This window comes from Mastigoproctus giganteus, chromosome 7 (assembly GCF_048544385.1).
Source record: "Mastigoproctus giganteus isolate SK-2022 chromosome 7, ASM4854438v1, whole genome shotgun sequence".
NCBI lineage: Eukaryota > Metazoa > Arthropoda > Arachnida > Uropygi > Thelyphonidae > Mastigoproctus > Mastigoproctus giganteus.
In genome coordinates, this window is record NC_143581.1 from 84721338 (window position 1) to 84741515 (window position 20178).

The following is a 20178-nucleotide window of genomic DNA, read 5'->3' on the forward strand; positions in this document are numbered from 1 at the left end:
AATTCTAAAAATTCCATGGACATGTCACTTATTTGGTCATTTGTTAATGATCATTAAAAAAACACAATCTCATCATCTTGATTAATTTTTTATAAAAAAAAAGTCTGCTGTGTTGATGCAAACACCATTTTACCACAAACATTATACAAAGATATATTCTCTGTATTTTATGTAAGAAAGCAAAATTAAACACATAATAAAATTTATTTTTTATATAGTAACATACTAAATAAATTTAGATGAACAAGAATAATTTATTTGTTTGCATACATGATAATGTTGAAAAATTATCATGCATGCATGCAAAAAATCAAAATTCATGAACTGAAAATTCAGCCAATTAAGTCACGAACTTCATTTAGTTCTGTATATAACTGTTTTGTTTGATTTTTAAGGACTTTATGGAAATGAAATGTTCTTCTCTTGATTCTTGCCAAGTCCTAATTGAAAAATACATAAAAACAGTTATATAGCATAAAGTTGTAAATTTAAGCATTCCTATTATTTCAATATTCACTTAAGTTTCAAACTGAATAAAAACATTTTTTTTTTGCTATCTGAAACAATTTAACTGGCATAAAAATGAATTAATAATAATTCATATTACAATTAATGATATAAGGCCTGACGTAGCCCAGTGGTCAGGAGCGAGAGTGCATAGCACGCGTTCCTTGAGTGGACCGGGGTTCAAGCCCGTGACTACTAAATACGATAAATATTTGTATTGACGATTTATTGTAAACTCTACTGACTTGGTTGTCATGCCGGAGTATAAACAGAACATTTATTTATTTATAAAAATGTAATATACAGTTGAACTGCTATATGACCTTTTCGGCAATGAAAAATACTGTAAATTCAGAAATATAGTAAAAGATGGGAAATAAATCAGAAATATAGAAAAAGATTGGAAATAAATCAGAAATAAGTAGGAATGAATAAATTTTCTAACATTTTAAAAGAATTAATTTGTTAATAGATACATATTAAAAAATGACTACTTATATGATGAACACAATATATTAGTACATTTTTAAGAATTATGTTGTAAAATATTTGGTTATTTTTTGTTGTATATTGGATTCTACTGTACATCGTTTGTAGAAATGTTTGCATTTGTTTAAACACTCAAATATATTTTCTGTTACATTTTCTTCCCACTGAAGATCTCAATGCAAAGTTTCAAATACTACCAACATTTCATGTTTGGAAGGTTTAAACTACCCTCATTGCCCTCATTTTCATCCAACACATCATCGATATTGTCAAGTTCTTTAAATACACTCCAAAATGTTGAAGTCACTCAGATATTCAACTATTATTACATCATTATCAACTCCTAAAAATCATCACGAACAATTTCTCCACTGATCAAACGTGGCTTGGAACTCTTCCCAAAATTGCTTAATGTTTTGTAGCAGTTCATCCCTCTCACTGCTATTAATTAGCATTCTAGCATTTGCTAAAACATTTCTGCTATAGATTGGTTGGTTTCTATTCTCAGTATAATTTTTTTCAGATGTGCCTTTGGTAGTGCATTTTCAAATTCTTGATGATAAAATCTATCAAAATTCTTGATAATAATTCATCTTAACTGCAGCCATCGGCTGCAGTTAAGATGAATTATTCAGAAGGAAGAAAACAAGCTTCACACTTGTAAGTCTCGAAATTACTGAATGAAAGTTGGTGGGGCAGTTGTCAACAATCAATGCAGTTTTTCTGTTTTCCTTCGTCATCTTTCCATCAAAACTTAACATCCACTTCAAAAATTTCACTTGCCATCCATGCTTTTTTTTTGTTGCAGTTGTAGTCCAACTCTAACGATTTTACTCCTTTGAAACATCGAGGTTGTTTACTTTTGCCTATTACCAAAATCTTCAGTTTTTCATTACCAGCCATATTTGCACCAACTAAGACTAATTCTCTCCTTACTATTTTTACAACCTAAAATTATCACCTTGAAAAGTCAGTGGCTTGTTCAGCAAACATTTACAAAATAGACCACTTAAAAATAGTCCTGTTTCATCAATGTTGAATATGTCTTTGGGCTCATAGTAGTTCATAATTTTTTCAAAACTGTTTTTTTATGGGTATAGTCTTCTTCAATTGCAACTCCACTTTCATCAGAAATAATTTTTTCGAGTAGGCCATCACACTCTTTAAATTTATCCAGCCAACCAGAATTGGCTTGGAATGTTTTATGACCCAGAAAAGATGCACACTCCATAGCCTTTTTCATTAATGGCCCTGATATCACCATGTTTTGATCTGGAATCACCTTCATCTACATCTTCACACAGGCATAATTTCGCATGCTTCCGACTGGGTTCCGTTTCTTCAAACAGTTTGAGAATTGAAAACGGTTTTTCAGTCGACACACTACTGGAAGGGATACTAAATTTTAAAGCAATTTCTTTTTTTTTTTTTTAATGCCCCGATCTACACTATTAAGCACTTCCACTTTTTCACACTACACTCAAGGATTTCCTCTTAGACACTGTAAGGTTAATTGCATAACAGCTAAAAAAAAAAAATGATTTATGGATCGCTTGTACCTACCATGTAAACAGAAACAGGTGAAATTTAGTGAAAGTGTGGATGACTCATTTTTCAAAACAACAGATAAATTTCTGGGATAAAGGAAAATTACTCTCTCCAAATTCTCTGATAGGATGCTTACAGCAGAAAATAGGTTGACCAGAGCCAATGTCCATGTCAGGAATATGCCTTAATCTTTTCCAATGCCTGTGAACACATAGATTGACCAGCGTGACTTCTTGGTACAGTAGTGTATAGGTTTTACTTCTTCTTTTTAGCTATTGCTGACCCACTGCTGGGCAAAGGCCTCTTCCAAAACCTTCCATCTTTTTCTATCCCGCGCCATGGTTGGCCAGTTTCCTCCTGCAGGGTTTTACGGGCACCCTAAATTGTAAATGTGTTAGCTCTTAATTCATGGAATTAATCTCTTTAACTCATGAAAGCTAAAGGAATTAATTCTTAATAATTTTAGCTCTTAAATCATGCTTTCTACAGCATCAGCACTACTTTCAATGTAATGATCAAGGGGAATTCAAAAAAGTTCACTACATAGAAAAATTTGCTATATGGAAGTTCGTTAAAGAGAGGTCTGACTGTAATTACAGCGTATCACAAACCAAAATAATGTTATAAAATTTCCAAATGCTCTATATTTAAAGAATTCTTTTGGTATTCCCATGTTTTTACATAAATTAGCATAGTTTTTGCCACTTCAAGCCTCCATTAAGCAAATGGTGCTACTGCACTTGGTAATGAGTCATCTACCACCACCTGGTATGGCGCCTCTGTAGCCATACCAGGTGGTGGTAGATGACGGTGGCAGGAGCAGCAGTGCGTAGCACACACTTCTTGATTAGACCGGGGTTCGAACCCGTGACCACCAAATACAGAGGATGCGGAAGGTCAGGGAATGACCACCGCATATCCCCGGAGCAATATGGCCTTAGTTGCTAATGCTCCTAAAAACCAAATAACAACCACCTGGTATTGTCTAATATTGCAGGGGCATGGCCAATTCTATGCAGGCAATTGTAAACATCAACTGCCACACCATTGCCTCTGCTTGTTAGTTCAGATGTGGGTGGTTACTTTAGTACATACTAACAGTCCTCCCACCAGCATGAAGGCGCAAGCAGAAAATCTGGTTTTATACAATGATTAGACTACTGAAATTCATTGTACTTAACTCACAAGCTGGAAATGAATGAATTCCATTAGCATTTTAGACTCCCAAGCATCAACCTTAGATCATCACTGGAAGAATGTTCACGAATGTCCTCAGAGACAATTCTGATATTACAAGACAAATTTCAGGAACAAAAATTTCTTCTAGGTTGTTGGCATTACACAAGACAGAGGTGAAGCTTTCTTTTCAGATTGTCATAGGTGATGAAACAGGTATATAAACCAATATGAGCCAGACAGTAAACAACAATCTGTGGAGTAACACCACCCAAAATTCCCCCCACCATGGAAAAGTAATGGCCACTGTCTTCTGATAAATGAAAGATGTGATTTTGATGGACATTACAGACAAAGGAAAAATCTATTTTAAGGTGTACATTACCATTCTGAAAATATATTATAAGGAATTTATCATTACATTGACAAACTCAAGAGTTTTATAGTGAATATGACCAGTTTCTTCTGCATAACTGGGACTCTCTTTAGTACAAGAGATGCCCCCTGGTCTCGCTACATAATGGGGACTACTTAAAAAAAAAAAAAAGTATAACTATTCCTTTTGTTCTCGTACTTCCATATTTAAAAATTATAAATTATGATTTAATAGGGTCCAATACTAGTTGAAGGTTAACCTGAACATTTCATGGGCTCTCTATCAGCCAAGAATATCCCAGAATGATAGGTGGCCCATAAATATCATAATGCATTGGCCCATGGGCAAGTGCCCTGTGTGTCATGATGCATGAAACTAGCCACGTGTATTACTACTTTGCAAACAACTACTTTGATCAAAATCAATTATGATCCAAGAGAGATTCCCAATTTATTAACAATTTTTTAAGATGTTAACTTCGGACCAGAAAAAGGGTTGCAAGGTGACCTCCACAGAACAACCAAACTGCTAATGATTTCACAACTCTGGTTTTTTTTAACTGTAACTTCTGGTTTGTACATTTGTGTCAATTGTTTCAAAATAGATTTTCTGTAGGATGATTTCAGTAAAAGAAAAAAAAAAAAAAAAAAACACCCAGACACAATAGAAAAGTTTGGCACATAAAAAAAGTTCTTACTAAATGTGATAAGCAATACAAATTCAAATATATAATAGTACTAAACTGAAAATTTGATTGTGCAGCATTATTATATTAAAGGTATATTAACACACATACACAGTGGCAGTTCCAGGTAGAATCCCCCCGCCCTAAGATCAAAATAATACTGATTTGTTTTACTGGTAGATGATAATTAAAGTTTGATGGTTCTCTGAACACTGCTTTAGCTTTCCTAGAAAATCCTGGAACCTGTCACTGCATGCACTCATATGCAAGCACACGCATGCACAAAGTTTCTTCATACAGATTCAATTGGATGAACATAATAAAAACTGTTATGTTCACCTGTCCACAGAAATTGAAATTGGACTGAAACATTGAATTTTGCTGAAAACTGAATTTAATGGTTCAAGTTTCAACCATTTCATTGGTTGAAACTATTATTTTGGCTGTGAGAACGTAATTGTATGTCAAGAGCAACGAGGATTGCAAAATTCATTAAAACTCGATAAACAACTAAAATGAAAACTGAATACAACTAAAATGAAACTGATAAATATATAAAATGATAAAACTTACTTAATTATAAAATACTGGACAATTTGTTTATCAGGCAGAAAGCTCAAATAATAATGGACTGTCTGGGTCAAAACTAGACATCTGGTAACCTTAATTAGAACAAATTTTTTCATGCACACAAGCAACCATTTCCTCACTGCTTGAAGTTGAAATTTGATGTATCCATTGAATCTGTGAAGAACCATTTTCAACAGATTCTCAGCTGTTGTTATTTGGTTTTTAGGAGCATTAGCAACTAAGGCCATATTGCACTGGGAATATGCGGTGGTCATTCCCTGACCTTTCCACATCCTCCGTATTTGGTGATGACGGGCTTGAACGCCGGTCTAATCAAGAAGCGTGTGATATGTGCTGCTGCTGCTGCTCCTTCCCACCTGGCTACGGGCTCAGCTGTTTTGAAAATATTTTATGTTATGTACAAGAATGTGGACATGCTTCACAGTGAGCAAGTCCAATAATGTATTCCAATTATTCAGTGTAGACTGTATAGCTGATACAAAATTCTCAGCTGGTTTAGTGGCTGGTGTGGTGCACGAGGCATAAATGTTGTGGAGTGATCTTTGAAATTAAGTATTCCTTAGTTTATTTTATCTGCATTAGAGATGGATTAATGAACTTAAAAGAACTTTCATACTTACCACATGATGTGTAAAAGACTGTTGTCCTGATTTCACAAGGGAAGAATTTTATTGTTTTTCACACTCTGGCTGAGTTATTCAGTCTCAGGTGAGGGTTGCATGTTTTTTGTCTCTTGGAAATTCGATATTTTCATCTTGCAAATGTACAATTTTCAAACAAAATATACTGATATCTCAAAAACCGACTGACCAAACAATCAGTTTTATCCAAGTGGATAATGGATGGCCTTTATCTCATCTTCATATTATCTTACTCGCTTGAAATCAGTTGTATGATATGAAAATTTGTTACCCTGAGAACTTGAACTAAATCAAACAGTGCTTTCCATTTGTGGATGGTTTTTGAAGCCATGGACTTGTGTAAATCACATTGAGGGACATTGTTCAACAATAAACTTTACCAGCTGATTGATTCAGAAAAACGAGAACATGTGGTAAAGGATTTTATTTATTTATTTTTTTTGTCCCCAAAAATTTTATGCGTGACATTTGTTTCTGCAAAGTTAATTTTCATGTTGCTGTACAGATAGTTAATTTACTTATTATTCCTTGCTGAACTATTTCTGTAAACATATAGAATTGTCAATGTTATACAGACTGTAATCAATATAATGATATGTCCTAATTATTTTTAACCCTGCAGCAATGTCACTTGGGAAAGTGAGGTTACAAAATAATTCAGACACGGCATGGGTTTGTTGGGGGGAGGTCTTGTCTAACAAAATTGATTGGATACTGTAACGTTGTCGCAGGGGAACTGGATGCAAAGAATGATTTTGATATCATATACTTGGATTTTATGAGGGCTTTCGATACTGTTGCGTATGGAGGACTGCTGGGTTGGAGCATTATAGCATACGGGTTGGAGCATTATAGCATTGCCGGCAAGTTGCTACAATGGGTGAGAGGAGGGTTAGGTGAGAGAAGACAGAGAGTGGTTATCAATGGACACTACTCTCCAAGGACTACAGCCACTCCCCGGCTAACATAATACTTGACTTACGGAAATTTGACTTTACATAAGTTTTTGCCAGCTGGTGCAAACTTAAAAAAATCATGGAAATGTATTTTGCATTCCACAGGAATAAATGGAGGTATCGTGAACATATCATAATAATGTGAACCCAATAACATTGTTTTTTTTTTTTTTTTGGTAATTCGTTCCAAGACCTTGGAAGTTGAAATTTTCACTATATAACTAGGATGTTTATCTCTCTAAAAGGTCAAAATGACCTTTTAGAATTGCACTACACTTTCATTGTTATCATATGTTCCGTTATAAGAATCAATTTAGAATATCTTTGTCATATTTTTCTAAAACACATTACTGTAGTGCACTACGATAAAACAATAAAAACAATTTGCACTTTCCCGTTTATTGGGCGTTGCTGTTAGCGCAATCTATTATAAAAGGGTAGTAACCTCGATCTTATTGCATTTGCAATAATACCGATAACTGGAATTGTGTGGGTTTTTACATTATTATGGTGAAATGAGTTTCCATTCACTGAAATCTTCAATCATATAAAAAACATAAATAAATTTTCAGAATCTTCTCTTCATTCCTATTTACTTATTAGAATTGTGAAAGGAAAGGGACCAAAAGAAAGTGCAAGTGCTGGCAGTGCTAGGAAAGAAACAAAACTGATTTAGAAATGAAGATGATTAATTAAGAATTGAGAAGCAGGACAAAGTTTGTCATCTATTTCATGAAATTAGGTCTCGTTGCTTCAACAGTGAATACTATTTTAAGGGACATATAAAAAGAACATGTTAAAGGATCAACGCATTTCTGATCAACAGTAATCACAAAACAGCATTCAGGTATTAGCTATACTATTAATAATATGGATGGAAAATCAGATTCAGAAGCAAGTACCCCTGAGTCCAATGGCCATTCAAGCAAAAGCAAGAAGTATTTATGAAGATATTAAGGATAAGTATGGCTAGGGTGACAATACGTCCGGGTTTTCGAGGACATATCCTCTTTTTTAAGGTGTCCTCGGACGTCCTCGCGGGTTTTTAAAATTTGTCCTCATTTGTCCTAGTTTTTCTATTTACAACTCGAGATTTACATTCACTTTAAATTTTTACACCCTCTGTATTCATTTAAGCATCACTTATAAGAATGCGAGTGATACCCAAACAAATTATGGTACATACAGTACGGGTACTTTTCTGTTATATCCACCATGACTGCTGTGCTATCGTCGGGTTTTCATTAAATATCACAGACCATATGTGCTGTCATATCTACGTCAATGGAGAGTGTTATAGCTTAGGCAGCCGCCAATAGATAGCGCAGAAGTTACGGTGGCTATAACAGAAAAGTGCCACAGTACGCACTATCGCAACAAAAACATCGATAACATCAAAGTATCATTTTATGTTTTTGTCCCTGGCAAGTAGTTGCTACTGTTTTTAAAAAGAAAGCAATGTATGGTATGCAGTATTGCTGCAAAAACATGGGAAAAAGGAAGTGCATAGTAACTAATGAAATGCTTCAAGAACATCCTTCATTCAAGAAAGGTAAAACTAAACATGATGTAATCTGTATCATTTGCAATAGTGTTATTTCTGTTGCAAATAAAGGAAAACTTGATTTGAAAGAACATCTGAACACTGAAAAACATAAGTGTAACACCAGATGTGCAGTGGCTTCATCAAATGTTTTGGAAAAATTTATTGTACCTAACAAGGATGTGAAACTTATCAGAGCTTCTGAAGGCATGGCAGCATATCATACAGTAATGCATCACCAATCATACCGCTCGCTGGATTGTTGGATTCCGCTAATGAAAAGAATGTTTCCTGATTCACATATTTGTCAAAAAATGTTGTGTGGCAGGACTAAGGCTGAGGCAATCATAAATAATATTTTTGGACCACATACAATTGATCTTGTAATGAATGATTTAAAGAACATATCATAATATAAGCATTTCAACAGATGCTAGTAATCATGGTTCACTGAAAATATTCCCAATTTTAATTCAGTACTTTGACTATCAAAACGGTGGAACTAAGTGTAAATTATTAGATATAATTAATCAACCCAATGAGCAATCACACACAGTTGCAAATATGATATGTGATGTTTTAACCAAAAAGAACATTATAACTAAATATACCTCTTTTTCTGGTGATAACTGTAATACTAACTTCGGTGGTGTCAAAAGAGCTGGAAGAAATAATGTGTATTTTAAACTAAAAAAAAAACTTAATGATAAATTAATTGGAATTGGTTGTCCAGCACAAGTTTTAAATAATACTGTGCATTATAGTTTTGATGGGCTACCAGTCAATATAGAAATGCTGGTTAGGGTAATCTACAATCATTTCTCTATTTATACTGTGAGAGTTGAATCACTAAAGGACTTTTGCAATTTTGAAGAGACAGAGTATAAACAACCTTTATACTAAACCAAAACGGGATGGTTATTTCTCTTTCCAGCCATAAATCGCATTTTAGAACTTTATGAAGGGTTTAAATCCTATTTTCTGTCGCTGGAAGATCACCAGCAATATTGCAAACATTTTTTGAAGATGATATGAATGAGGCATACCTTTCATTTGCTCATTCATTCATGTCAGTCTTTCAAGAAAATATAAACGTATTGAAAGAGACTGTATTTCAATAATTGAAGTGCGGAAAATCCTTAAGACTGTTTTTCATTTGCTCAAGGAGAGGAAAACCAATAAATTTCTTCTGTTAAAAGTGTGCTTAATAATAAAAATTGCAACAGAAAAGGGTAAGGAAAATGAAGTCACACAGTTTAGAGTTCAAATCGAGAATTTGTACGGCCGTACTTTAAAATATATTGAATCATGGTTAAAACCATTAGATGAGTTTAAAATCTTAGAATGGATCAATTTGGCAGAAATTTCTTCTTGGGACAATGTTCATTCCTGCTTAGAATATTTTTGTGAGAAGGGAGTCACAGTCGATGATGTAAAACTGTTTGATCAATGGCATAATTTAAAGTTATACTTGGAAACATAAAAAGAAAATGAGAAATGGAATACATTAACTGCAAATGAGAAATGGGTGATGTTTTTTAAACAATGTAAAACTTCTGAATTAACTTCAGAGTAACTAAAAATTGTACAATTCATCTTTTGTGTATTTGGCCACAATGCAAATGTTGAACGTGTATTTTCATTGATAAATAGTCAGTGGACAAAGGAAAGAAACCAATTAAAAACTGAAGCTGTTAAAGGAATATTATTTACTATATATAATATGCAAATGACATGTGAAGAATTTTACAACCACATAATTAATGAACCAAAAGTTTTAGCAGAAATTTTATCTTCAAGTAAATATTAATTTCAATGAATTATTAAATGTTTTTTTAAAAGAATACCTATTTAATTTTTATGTCAACAAGATGTATTTTATTTTGCCACTATTTTCTGTTTTTTTATCTTTTGCAATAAAAAAATTTATAGTCCTATTTTTGTATTCTTCCTAAAATTAATTTCTTCCTCTGCTATCCTAGTTTTCACAAAAAATATATAGTCACCCTATCCATTCTTCAAGGCTGTTCAGTTAATTTCATGGTATAAAATTCATGGAAAAAATAAGAAATTGATGAACTACTGCATAAGGAATGTGTTTTTTTTGTCAAACATTGGAATTAAGTTCTGAATTATTAAAAATTATAGTATTTATTCTTTCTATATTCGGTCTTCATTGATGAACATTCAACGACCAAAAGGGAAGAAACCTGTTACGGTTTGAAGTAAATAAAGGCTTATTGTTTACTACACATAATATGAAAAAGAAATGCCAAGAATTTTAAGATCAAATTACTAAACAGCTGAAAATCTTAGAAAATATTAATTTTTTAATATTAAGTGTATTAAGTTAATATTAATATTAAGTACTAAGTGTATTTTTAAAAGAATGTCTGTTTTTTTTTATCAGAAGAAATTTCTATTTTATCAATAAATAAGTTTAAAATGTCCTAGTTTTGTCCTCTTTTTAAAAATGGGAATGTCCTATTTTCTCTAAAAAAAATATGGTCACCCTAAGTATGGCGAATCCCAAGCCAAGTTCGTGGCAAGCAACTGGTGGTTTATAGGTTCAAGCATCGTGCTGGTTTCCAAAACATTAAAGTATGCAGTGAAGTTGTCAGTGTTGATTCTGCAGCTGCAGAGAAATTTTGTGATGTGTTGGAATAAATCCCTTCTAAATCTCCACAGCCTTCAACTTCTGCAGTAGTGTGGTTATCAGCTGGAGAGTTAATTCTGGCAACAATGCTGGAAAGGTAAAACTTGCTGATGTTATTCCTGTATCCTCTCTCTCTTTTTGTAATTTTATAATTTTGAAATTTTTGTAATTTTATAATTTTGAAATTTTTGTAATTTTATAATTTTGAAATTTTTGTAATTTTGTGCAATTTTGTAATTTTTCCTGCATATGAGATAAAAAAAATTGAATAAATAATTCTATCTGCATGTTCATCGAACATTTATTTTTTGATTCAATCAAATTTTCGAGTGCTGCATAAGCATTTAGGGAAATTCCGACTTATGTAGAGTTCCAAGGAACACGACCCTTACCTACGTCGGGAAGTGGCTGTAATGTTATTGGTGGAGTCTCCCAGGGTTTGGTGTTGGGTAAATTATTGTTTTCGGTTATTGATATAACTAGATATACCCTGATATACCTTCATCAATGATATTGATGGAGGTGTATCGGGCTTGACGTCTGAGTTTGTGGACGATGCGGGGGTTGGCAGGGTTGTTAATAACAGTAATGATAGTATGCTGCTGCAACGGGATCTGGAGAGGTTGAGCGGATGGGCTGAGAGGTGGTGACTGGAGTTTGACATTGACAAATGTAAAGTACCGCATGTGGGTGGCAGTGGCCCCAGAGTGACGTATCAACTGTGTGGTGCACCCACGGTGGTGGAGAATGAAAAGGACCTGGGGGTAATTGTGTAGTCATATACAGTGAAACTTCCCTTTAACGGACAGCCATGGGGAACGAAAATTTGTCCGTTAGAGAGAAGTGTCCGCTAACAAGAAGTCTGAGGGAGAAAAAAAAAAAATAAAGAAAGAAAAATCATTAAACATTTAATGTAAAATTAAATTAAAATATATACAGATTTTGAACAATATTTTTGTAAATAATATACAATTACATACACAAGAGATAAAGAAAAATCATTAAACGTTTAATGTAAAATTAAATTAAATTATATACAGATTTTGCACAATATTTTTGTAAATAATATACATACAATTGTGCTATGCATATTATGACTTTATCTTAAGAAAAATACATACATTAATCACCTATTTTCTTCTGCACCTTCTTCCAGCTGATAATTTTGTTTTCAACATTTGTTTGGAGTGAAGAAACCATCGATCAGTATCTTCTTCAGCAGCGAAAAACATTTTTAAACGACTGATTTGTATGAGTGCTTCTTCTATTTTGATCGGTGGTTCATCGTTAATATGTTCTTCGACAGAATGACCTCCTTCCATTTCTTCATCCTCATGAGGAACTTCTTGAAAAATATCGATGATAATATCGTTGAATCTAGAGCACCATCTTCTGTAGTGAGGTTCGAGTCTATATCTTTGTAGCCAGGGTCACTTGTAGCGGAAGTATCGTACATTATCAATAGATGTTGAAGTCCTTGTTCTTCTTGGTGCTCCACATTGCTGTTCACAACTTCAATTTTTGCGTTTGAGAAGCCAGACTTTACAAAACAGTTCACGACAGTTTGTTTTCTAATTGCGTTTACTGAAGAGGAAATCCACTGAATCGCATCTAGGATGCTGAGTTTCTTTGCAAGGTCACTCGCACATGTTACATCGTTCATGTTTGCAATGAGATGTCTTAAAACACGTTTTCTGTAGTGAAGTTTAAAATTTTTTATTATCCCTTGATCCAAGGGCTGACACTCTGTAGATGTGTTTGGTAGCAGAAAAACCATTTGAATGTTGGACAATTCAATGTGCGGGTGAGATGCAGCATTATCCATGAAAAGAATAATTTTTCTGTTTTGACGAATCATGTTTTGGTTAAAGTGACTTATCCATTCACTCATGCTATCTCGTGTCATCCACACTTTTTTATTAGACTTCCAGTCAACATTCAAAAGATTCAACTTTATGCCCTTGAAACAACGAGGATTTTGTGGTTTTCCTATAAAAAGAGGTTGTTCAAAGTCTCCCAGCTTATTTGTACCCAATAGTACAGTCAAGCGTTCCTTAGAAATTTTTCCGCCCCGGCACTTTTCGTTTTTTAGACTCATTATTTTTTCAGGAAGAGCTTTAAAAGACAACCCTGTTTCGTCACAGTTGTAAATATCCTTAGCTTCAAAATCACGACATAAATCTTCCAATTTGACCGTCCACTCTGTTACAACCCCAGTATCAACAGATCCACCTTCACCACTTATGGTTTTCCAAGAAATTTTATGCCGAGTTTTGAACTTGTCTAGCCATCCCACAGAAGCTTTGAACTCATTTACTCCCATAGATTTCGCAACCTCCAAAGCCTTTTCCCTAATAATGGGAATTTTAATGGGAAAGGCCCATTAATGGTAATTTTTTTAGCACATGCGCGACAAAACCACTCATACGTAACATTGTCAATTTGAAGTCCAACAGTTTTCGGGAATGATTTTTGAACCTGATCATTTACGTGTTGCCAAAATTGTTTGAGCAGTTCATTTTTTTCTTTAGGATGTCGCTTACCTGCGTCTTCCCGATTTTGAATTTTGCAGCGAGATTGCGAACACTATTTTTTTGCCGATCATACACATTAATGAGTTCGACTTTACCTTTTAAAGTTAAATGTTTACGAGAAGACATCGTGCACTTCACACGACACTGAACAAAACTGAAAACTCAAACTCAAAAGACGAAAGGCCGAAAAAATCCCCCCCCCTGCACACACCGAATTCATCAGAAGTTTTACACGTGCCTTAAAATTCTTGAAAAAGGGTTTAGAACCGCGACATAAACCTTGATAAAATTCAGCGAATCAGAAATAGAAAATAAACACACGATTAAGGCAATACGTGGAAGAAATGTCCCTAGAAAAAGGGCCGTGAGCTCGCCCACTGTCCGTTATGGGGAGATCAAATTAAGTGCTAATCTAAACGAAACAGTGCAGATTGCCTGTCCACGTCCGTTACAGAGAATGTCCACTAGACAGCAGCTGAAAACACGTTAAAACCAATACAGGAGAGTTGGGGAATTTGAAAATGTCCGTTGTAGAGAGGTGTCCGTTAGGAGAAGTTTCACTGTATAAAGTTTTCTGAACAGTGCAAAAAGGCTGCAAGAGTAGCTCATGGTGTCTTGTCAATAATATACAGGAATTTTGCTAGCAGGAATAAGAGGGTGATTGTCCCCTTGTATAAGGCAATGGTTAGGACACACCTTGAGTACTGTATACAGGTCTGGAGGCTTCATTTTTGGAAAGATGTAGTGCTACTGGAACGAGTATAGAGAAGGGCAACAAGAGTGGTGAGTAGAACAAAGGGTTGGTGTTACCAAGAAAGGATTAAGTTCTGCAAATTACAGCTTCTGGAGAATAGGCACCTGTGAGGTGATCTAACTGGGGTGTATAAGGTCTTGAAGGGATTGATAAACCTCAATGATAATGGAATTCTTCTTCTTGCTCAGAGTACTTATCTGAGGGGACATGGATTCAAGTTGAGGAGGGACAGTTGTGAAATATGAATGTGCGGAAATTCGCACCTTTAGCCGGTGGCTGGTACACAAATTTCGATCTGTTGTAAGCTCAAGGCGGAGCTGGGCAGGCATTTGGAGTGGATGGATGGGTGAAATGGGAAGGGTTTTTTTTTTTTTTTTTGGCTGATGCTATATAGGCTTGCTTTCTTGCTTCATATGCTAATGCTTATGCTAAAATATATACTGTCAAACTTAGTTATAACAAGCATCAAGGGACTGACAAAATTTCCTTGCTATAACCATTACTCACTATATATTAGCAATGAGTTAAATCTACCTCCCATTTTTTTTTTTTTAATTCTCAATATTTATTCTCATCAATTCTCATGCATTTAATTTTCAATATTCTGCATATAAATGATCAGGTGACACAGAAACCTATGGCAGATATAAGCTACTCTGTAATCAAGTCACAAAGCAGGTTAGGCAAGAGAAAGCTGATTACAAAAAACCTTGGCAAAGGATGCAAAGAAAAACAAAAAAAAACAAAGAAAAAGACTGGAAATGTGCAAATGTGACCCCAATTCACAAAGGAGGATCAACGGCTGACACAAGTAATTATAGACCTGTGAGCTTAACTTCTGTTCAAGGAAAATTAATGGAGGCACTGGTTAAAGAAGCACTGCAGGATCATTTAGACAAGACTTCAGTTATAGCTCAGACACAGCATGGTTTTGTTAAGGGGAAGTCTTGCCTGACCAATTTGATTGGATACTATGATGCAGTCACAAAAGAACTGGATGCAGGGAATAACTTTGATATTATAAACTTGGATCTTAGAAAGGCTTTTGATACTGTTGCACATGGAAGACTGCTACACAAATTGGAGCAGTGTGACATTGGAGGCAAATTGCTGCTATGGATAAAGGGGTGGTTGAGGGGGAGAAGACAGAGAGTGGTAATCTATGGACACTGCTTATCGTGGACTAATATTATTAGTGGAATCCCTCAGGGCTCAGTGTTGGGTCCATTATTGTTTTCTGTATTTATAAATGATATTGATGATGGTATATCAAGCTTAATGTCCAAGTTTGCAGACGATACAAAGGTTGGCAGGGTTGTCAAGGACACTACTGACACTATGCTGCTGCAACAGGATCTAGAAAGGTTGAGCAGATGGGCTGAGAGGTGGCAAATGAAGTTTAACATTGAAAAATGTAAAGTACTGTAAAGTACTACACATGGGAAACAGCAACCCCAGAGCAACGTATCAACTCTGTGGTACTACACTGACAGTGGTAGAGAATGAAAGGGACTTGGAGGTGGTTGTGCAGGCAGATATGAAGTTCTCTGAGTAGTGCAGACGGGCTGCAAGAGTAGCTCATGGAGTATTGTCAATGATATACAGGAATTTTTCCAGCAGGGATAAGGAGGTGATTATTCCATTGTATAAGGCAATGGTCAGGCCACACCTAGAGTACTGTATACAGGTCTGGAGGCCTCATTTCAAGAAGGATGTAGAGCTGCTGGAACGAGTACAGAGAAGGGCAACAAGATTAGTGAATGGAACAAAGGGGTGCTCTTACGAAGAAAGGCTTAAGTTTTGCAAATTACAGTGTCTGGAGACTAGGCACCAGCGAGGTGATCTGATAGAGGTGTATAAAGCCTTGAATGGTTTAAGCATGCTCAATGCTGATGGGATTCTTCCTCTAGCTCAGAAAAATCACCTGAGAGAGAGAGCATAAATTCAAATTGAGGAAAGACAGATGTAGGATAGATGTGCGGAAATTTGCCTTTAGCCAGCGGGTGGTTGGTTGGTTGGTGGAACAGACTTCCATCCCTTGTAGTGGAGGTTGATAGCCTAAATAAGTTTAAGGCTCAGCTGGACAGGTATTTTGAACGAACAGAGGGGTGAAGTGGAAGTGGGTTTTTTTTTTTTTTTTTTTTGGCTGATGCTGCATAAGCTTACTTTCTTGCATAAAATGCCTCTACTAATGCTAACTCTTGTCTGACCAATTTGCTTGGATACTACGATGTGGTCACAAAGGAACTGGATGCAAAAAATAATTTTGATATCATATACTTGGATTTCAGGAAAGCTTTCGATACTGTTGGACATGGAAGACTGCTGTACAAATTGGAGTGGTATGGCATAATGGAAAGTTGCTGCAATGGATAAAGGGATGGTTGAGTGGAAGATAGCAGAGAGTGGTAATAAATGGACAATGCTCTACGGGGACAAATGTTATTAGTGGATTTCCTCACGGTTTGGTGCTGGGCCCATTGTTGTTTTGTGTATTTATTAATGTATCGATGAAGGCATATCAGGCTTTATGTCCAAGTTTGCAGATGGTAAAAAGGTTGGTGGGGTTGTTAACAATAGTAAAGACAGCATGCTACTGCAACAGGATCTAGAAAATTTAGGCAGAAGGCTGAGAAGTGGCAACTGAAGTTTAATATTGACAAATGCAAAGTACTGCATATGGGTAGCAGTAACCAAAGAGAAACGTACCAACTGTGTGATACTACATTCAGGGAGGTGGAGAATGAAAAAGGCATGGGAGTAATTGTGCAGTCGGATATGAAGTTCTCTGAGCAGTGCAGATGGGCTGCCAGAGCAGGTCATGATGTTTTGTCAATGACATATAGGAGTTTTGCTAGTAAAGACAAGGAGGTGATTATACTTTTGTATAAGGCAATGGTCAGGTCACACCTTGATTACTGTATACAGGTCTGGAGGCCTCATTTTAGGAAGGATGTAGAGTTGCTAGAATGGGTACAGAGAAGAGCAACAAGATTGGTGAGAGGAACAAAGGGGTTCTCTTACCAAGAGAAAGAGAGAGGCTTAAATTCTGCAAGTTGCAGCATCAGGAGACTAGGCACTGGTTAGGTGATCTGATTGATGTGTACAAGGCTTTGAATGGTTTGAGCAGGCTCAATGCTGATGAGATACTTCGCTTGCTCAGATTAAGAACCTGAGCGGGGCATAGATTCAAATCGAGGAAAGAGACAATTGTAGAATAGATGTGTAGAAGTTTGCCTTTACCCAGCAGGTAGTTAATTGCTGGAACAGATTTCCATCTGTTGTTGTGGAAGTTAATAGCTTAAATGAATTTAAGGCTGAACTAGACAAACGTTTGGAGTGACCGGATGTGTGAAATGGGAAGGTTTTTTTTTTTTTGGCTGTTGCTCTATAAGCTCGCTTTCTTGCATCATATGCCTGAATAATGCTAATGCTAATAAGCACATGTTAATTGTCAAAGATAAAAATCCATGATTTCTGTACCCTCCTAATATAACAAAGTAGCAAGCTAGGGTTGAATTTGAAAGTGTCTGCAATTCTGCCCAGACACGATAGGAGGGGATATATGATGAGAGCATTATCAATTAATTTGGCCCTGGAGAGATTGTGCAAGGCTCATGGGGTAGAATTTTTTCAGTGTGGTCTGTGCTTGTTAACAGGAGAGATTGTTTCTACAGGGATGGGATACACTTAAAACTCTGTGGTACCACACTGAGAGTGGTAGAGATTGAAAAGGACCTGGGGGTAATTGTGCAGGCAGATATGAAGTTTTCTGAGCAGTGCAGACGGTCTGCAAGAGCAGCTCATGGTGTCTTGTCAATGATATGTTTGTTATTTGGTTTTTGGGAGCATTAGCAACTAAGGCCATATTGCTCCGTGGATATGAAGGTGGTCATGGCCTCGAACCCGGTCTAATCAAGAAGCGTGTGCTATGCACTGCTGCTCCTGCTCACTTGGCTACAGAGGCCTGTCAATGATATACAGGAGTTTTTCCTAGCAGGGATAAGGAGGTGATTATTCCCTTGTATAAGGCAATGGTCAGGCCACACCTCGAGTACTGTATACAGGTCTGGAGGCCTCATTTTAAGAAGGATATACAGCTGTTGGAAGAGTACAGAGAAGGGAAACAAGATTAGAGAAGGGGAAAAAAGGGTTGCTGTTACAAAGAAAGGTTGGTTATTAGGATTTTTATGGTGCATCAGCATCTAAGGCTATTGTGCGCCATGAAGAAAGGCACAAGTTTTGCAAATTACAATGTCTGAAGACTAGGCACATGCAAGGTGATCTGACTGAGGTGTATAAAGCCTTGAATGGTTTGAGCATGCTCAATGCTGATGGGATTCTCCCTCTTGCTCAGAATAATTGCCTGAGAGGACATAAATTCAAATTGAGGAAAGACAGTTGTAGGATAGATGTGCGGAAGTTTGCCTTTAGCCAATGAGTGGTTGATGCTGGAACAAACTTCCATCTGTCGTTGTAGAAGTTGATAGCTTAAATAGATTCAAGGCAGAACTTGACAAACATTTGGAGCAAGTGGATGGGTGAAATAAGGGTGTTTTTTTTTTTGGCTGATGCTATAAAGGCTTGCTTTCTTGAATCATGTGCGTTTGCTAATGCTAAATAGAAAGGGTGCAAGAATATTTGCTGATGCTTTCGAGGCAGCGTTAGGTGGGTCGGAAAACTGCTAGCTTGTGGAGATTCACAGACTAAAAGATTAAAGTAGCTGGAGGCAGAGACAAAAGTGATTTGTGCACTGCTTCTATTCTAATGAGCAGCAGACAGAGAGCAAGTTGCTGGGGACTTCAGGAGGTACTGAGGGTCGCATGGAACAAATAAATACATGGGCTGTGTTAGGGTAACTAAGAGTAAGAACGGGTGCATGTATACTTGCATATACACCAATGCTAGATGCTAGACTTATAGTAAATAAATTTGATGAATTTGAAGTACTGATCAAGGCATTAAAGGCAGATATTGTTGGGATATAAGAGACATGGTGTTACACAGATATAAGCAGTGCAGAATTGGAATTTGGGGAGTACAATGTGTAGAGAAAGGATATTGGTAGGAAGGGAGGAGGAGAAGTTATACTGTTAGTTAGGAAACACATAAAATCTAATATGAAGTGCATCCAGCTGACATGGGTGGACAGTGCAATGTTGATTCAGTTTGGTGTGACATTAACACTGAGAAAGGGGAAATGAGAGTAGGAGTGTGTTATAAGCCTAATGACTCTGATGAGTAAAACGAACAATTGTGCAGAGAAATAGAGTGGGCCAGTAAATCAGAATGTCTTGTAATGGGAGATTTTAACTTTTCAGATATGGACTAGAACTTGTGGGTTGGTCACTCACATGCTAGCAAGACTTTTGTGGATTTATTGGAGGATTGTTTTCTACAGCAGCATGTTCGAGGGGCAACCAGAGGGGTAATACTTTTGATCAGATTATCAGCCGTGATGATGCATGCATTAGGAATTTGTGGATAAAGGAACCACTAAGTGACAGTGATCACAGTCTACTGATGTGGGATTTACTTACAGATATATAACTATCATCAAGGGTAAAGGAAAGGGTTTTTGTTTTCTTAAAGGTGACTACAGTGGTCTCAAGAGGTTTTTGAATTCTATACAGTGGGATCAAGTGATGATGTTAAAAACAGTGAATTCTAAATGGGAGGCCATCAGGGAATTAATCTTGGATGCTACTAGGATTTTCATACC

General features: G+C 36.1%; 1 protein-coding gene across 1 annotated transcript in view; it reads right to left on the reverse strand.

Annotated features, from left to right (window-relative positions):
• Positions 1-332: 332 nt before the first annotated feature.
• The window catches only part of LOC150083037 (uncharacterized), a 93850-nt gene continuing 74004 nt past the window's right edge, over positions 333-20178 (reverse strand). The window contains exon 6 of the mRNA XM_090378366.1: positions 333-440. Within this exon, the coding sequence (XP_090234492.1) occupies positions 333-440 (108 nt within the window). The remainder of the gene's footprint in view (positions 441-20178) is intronic.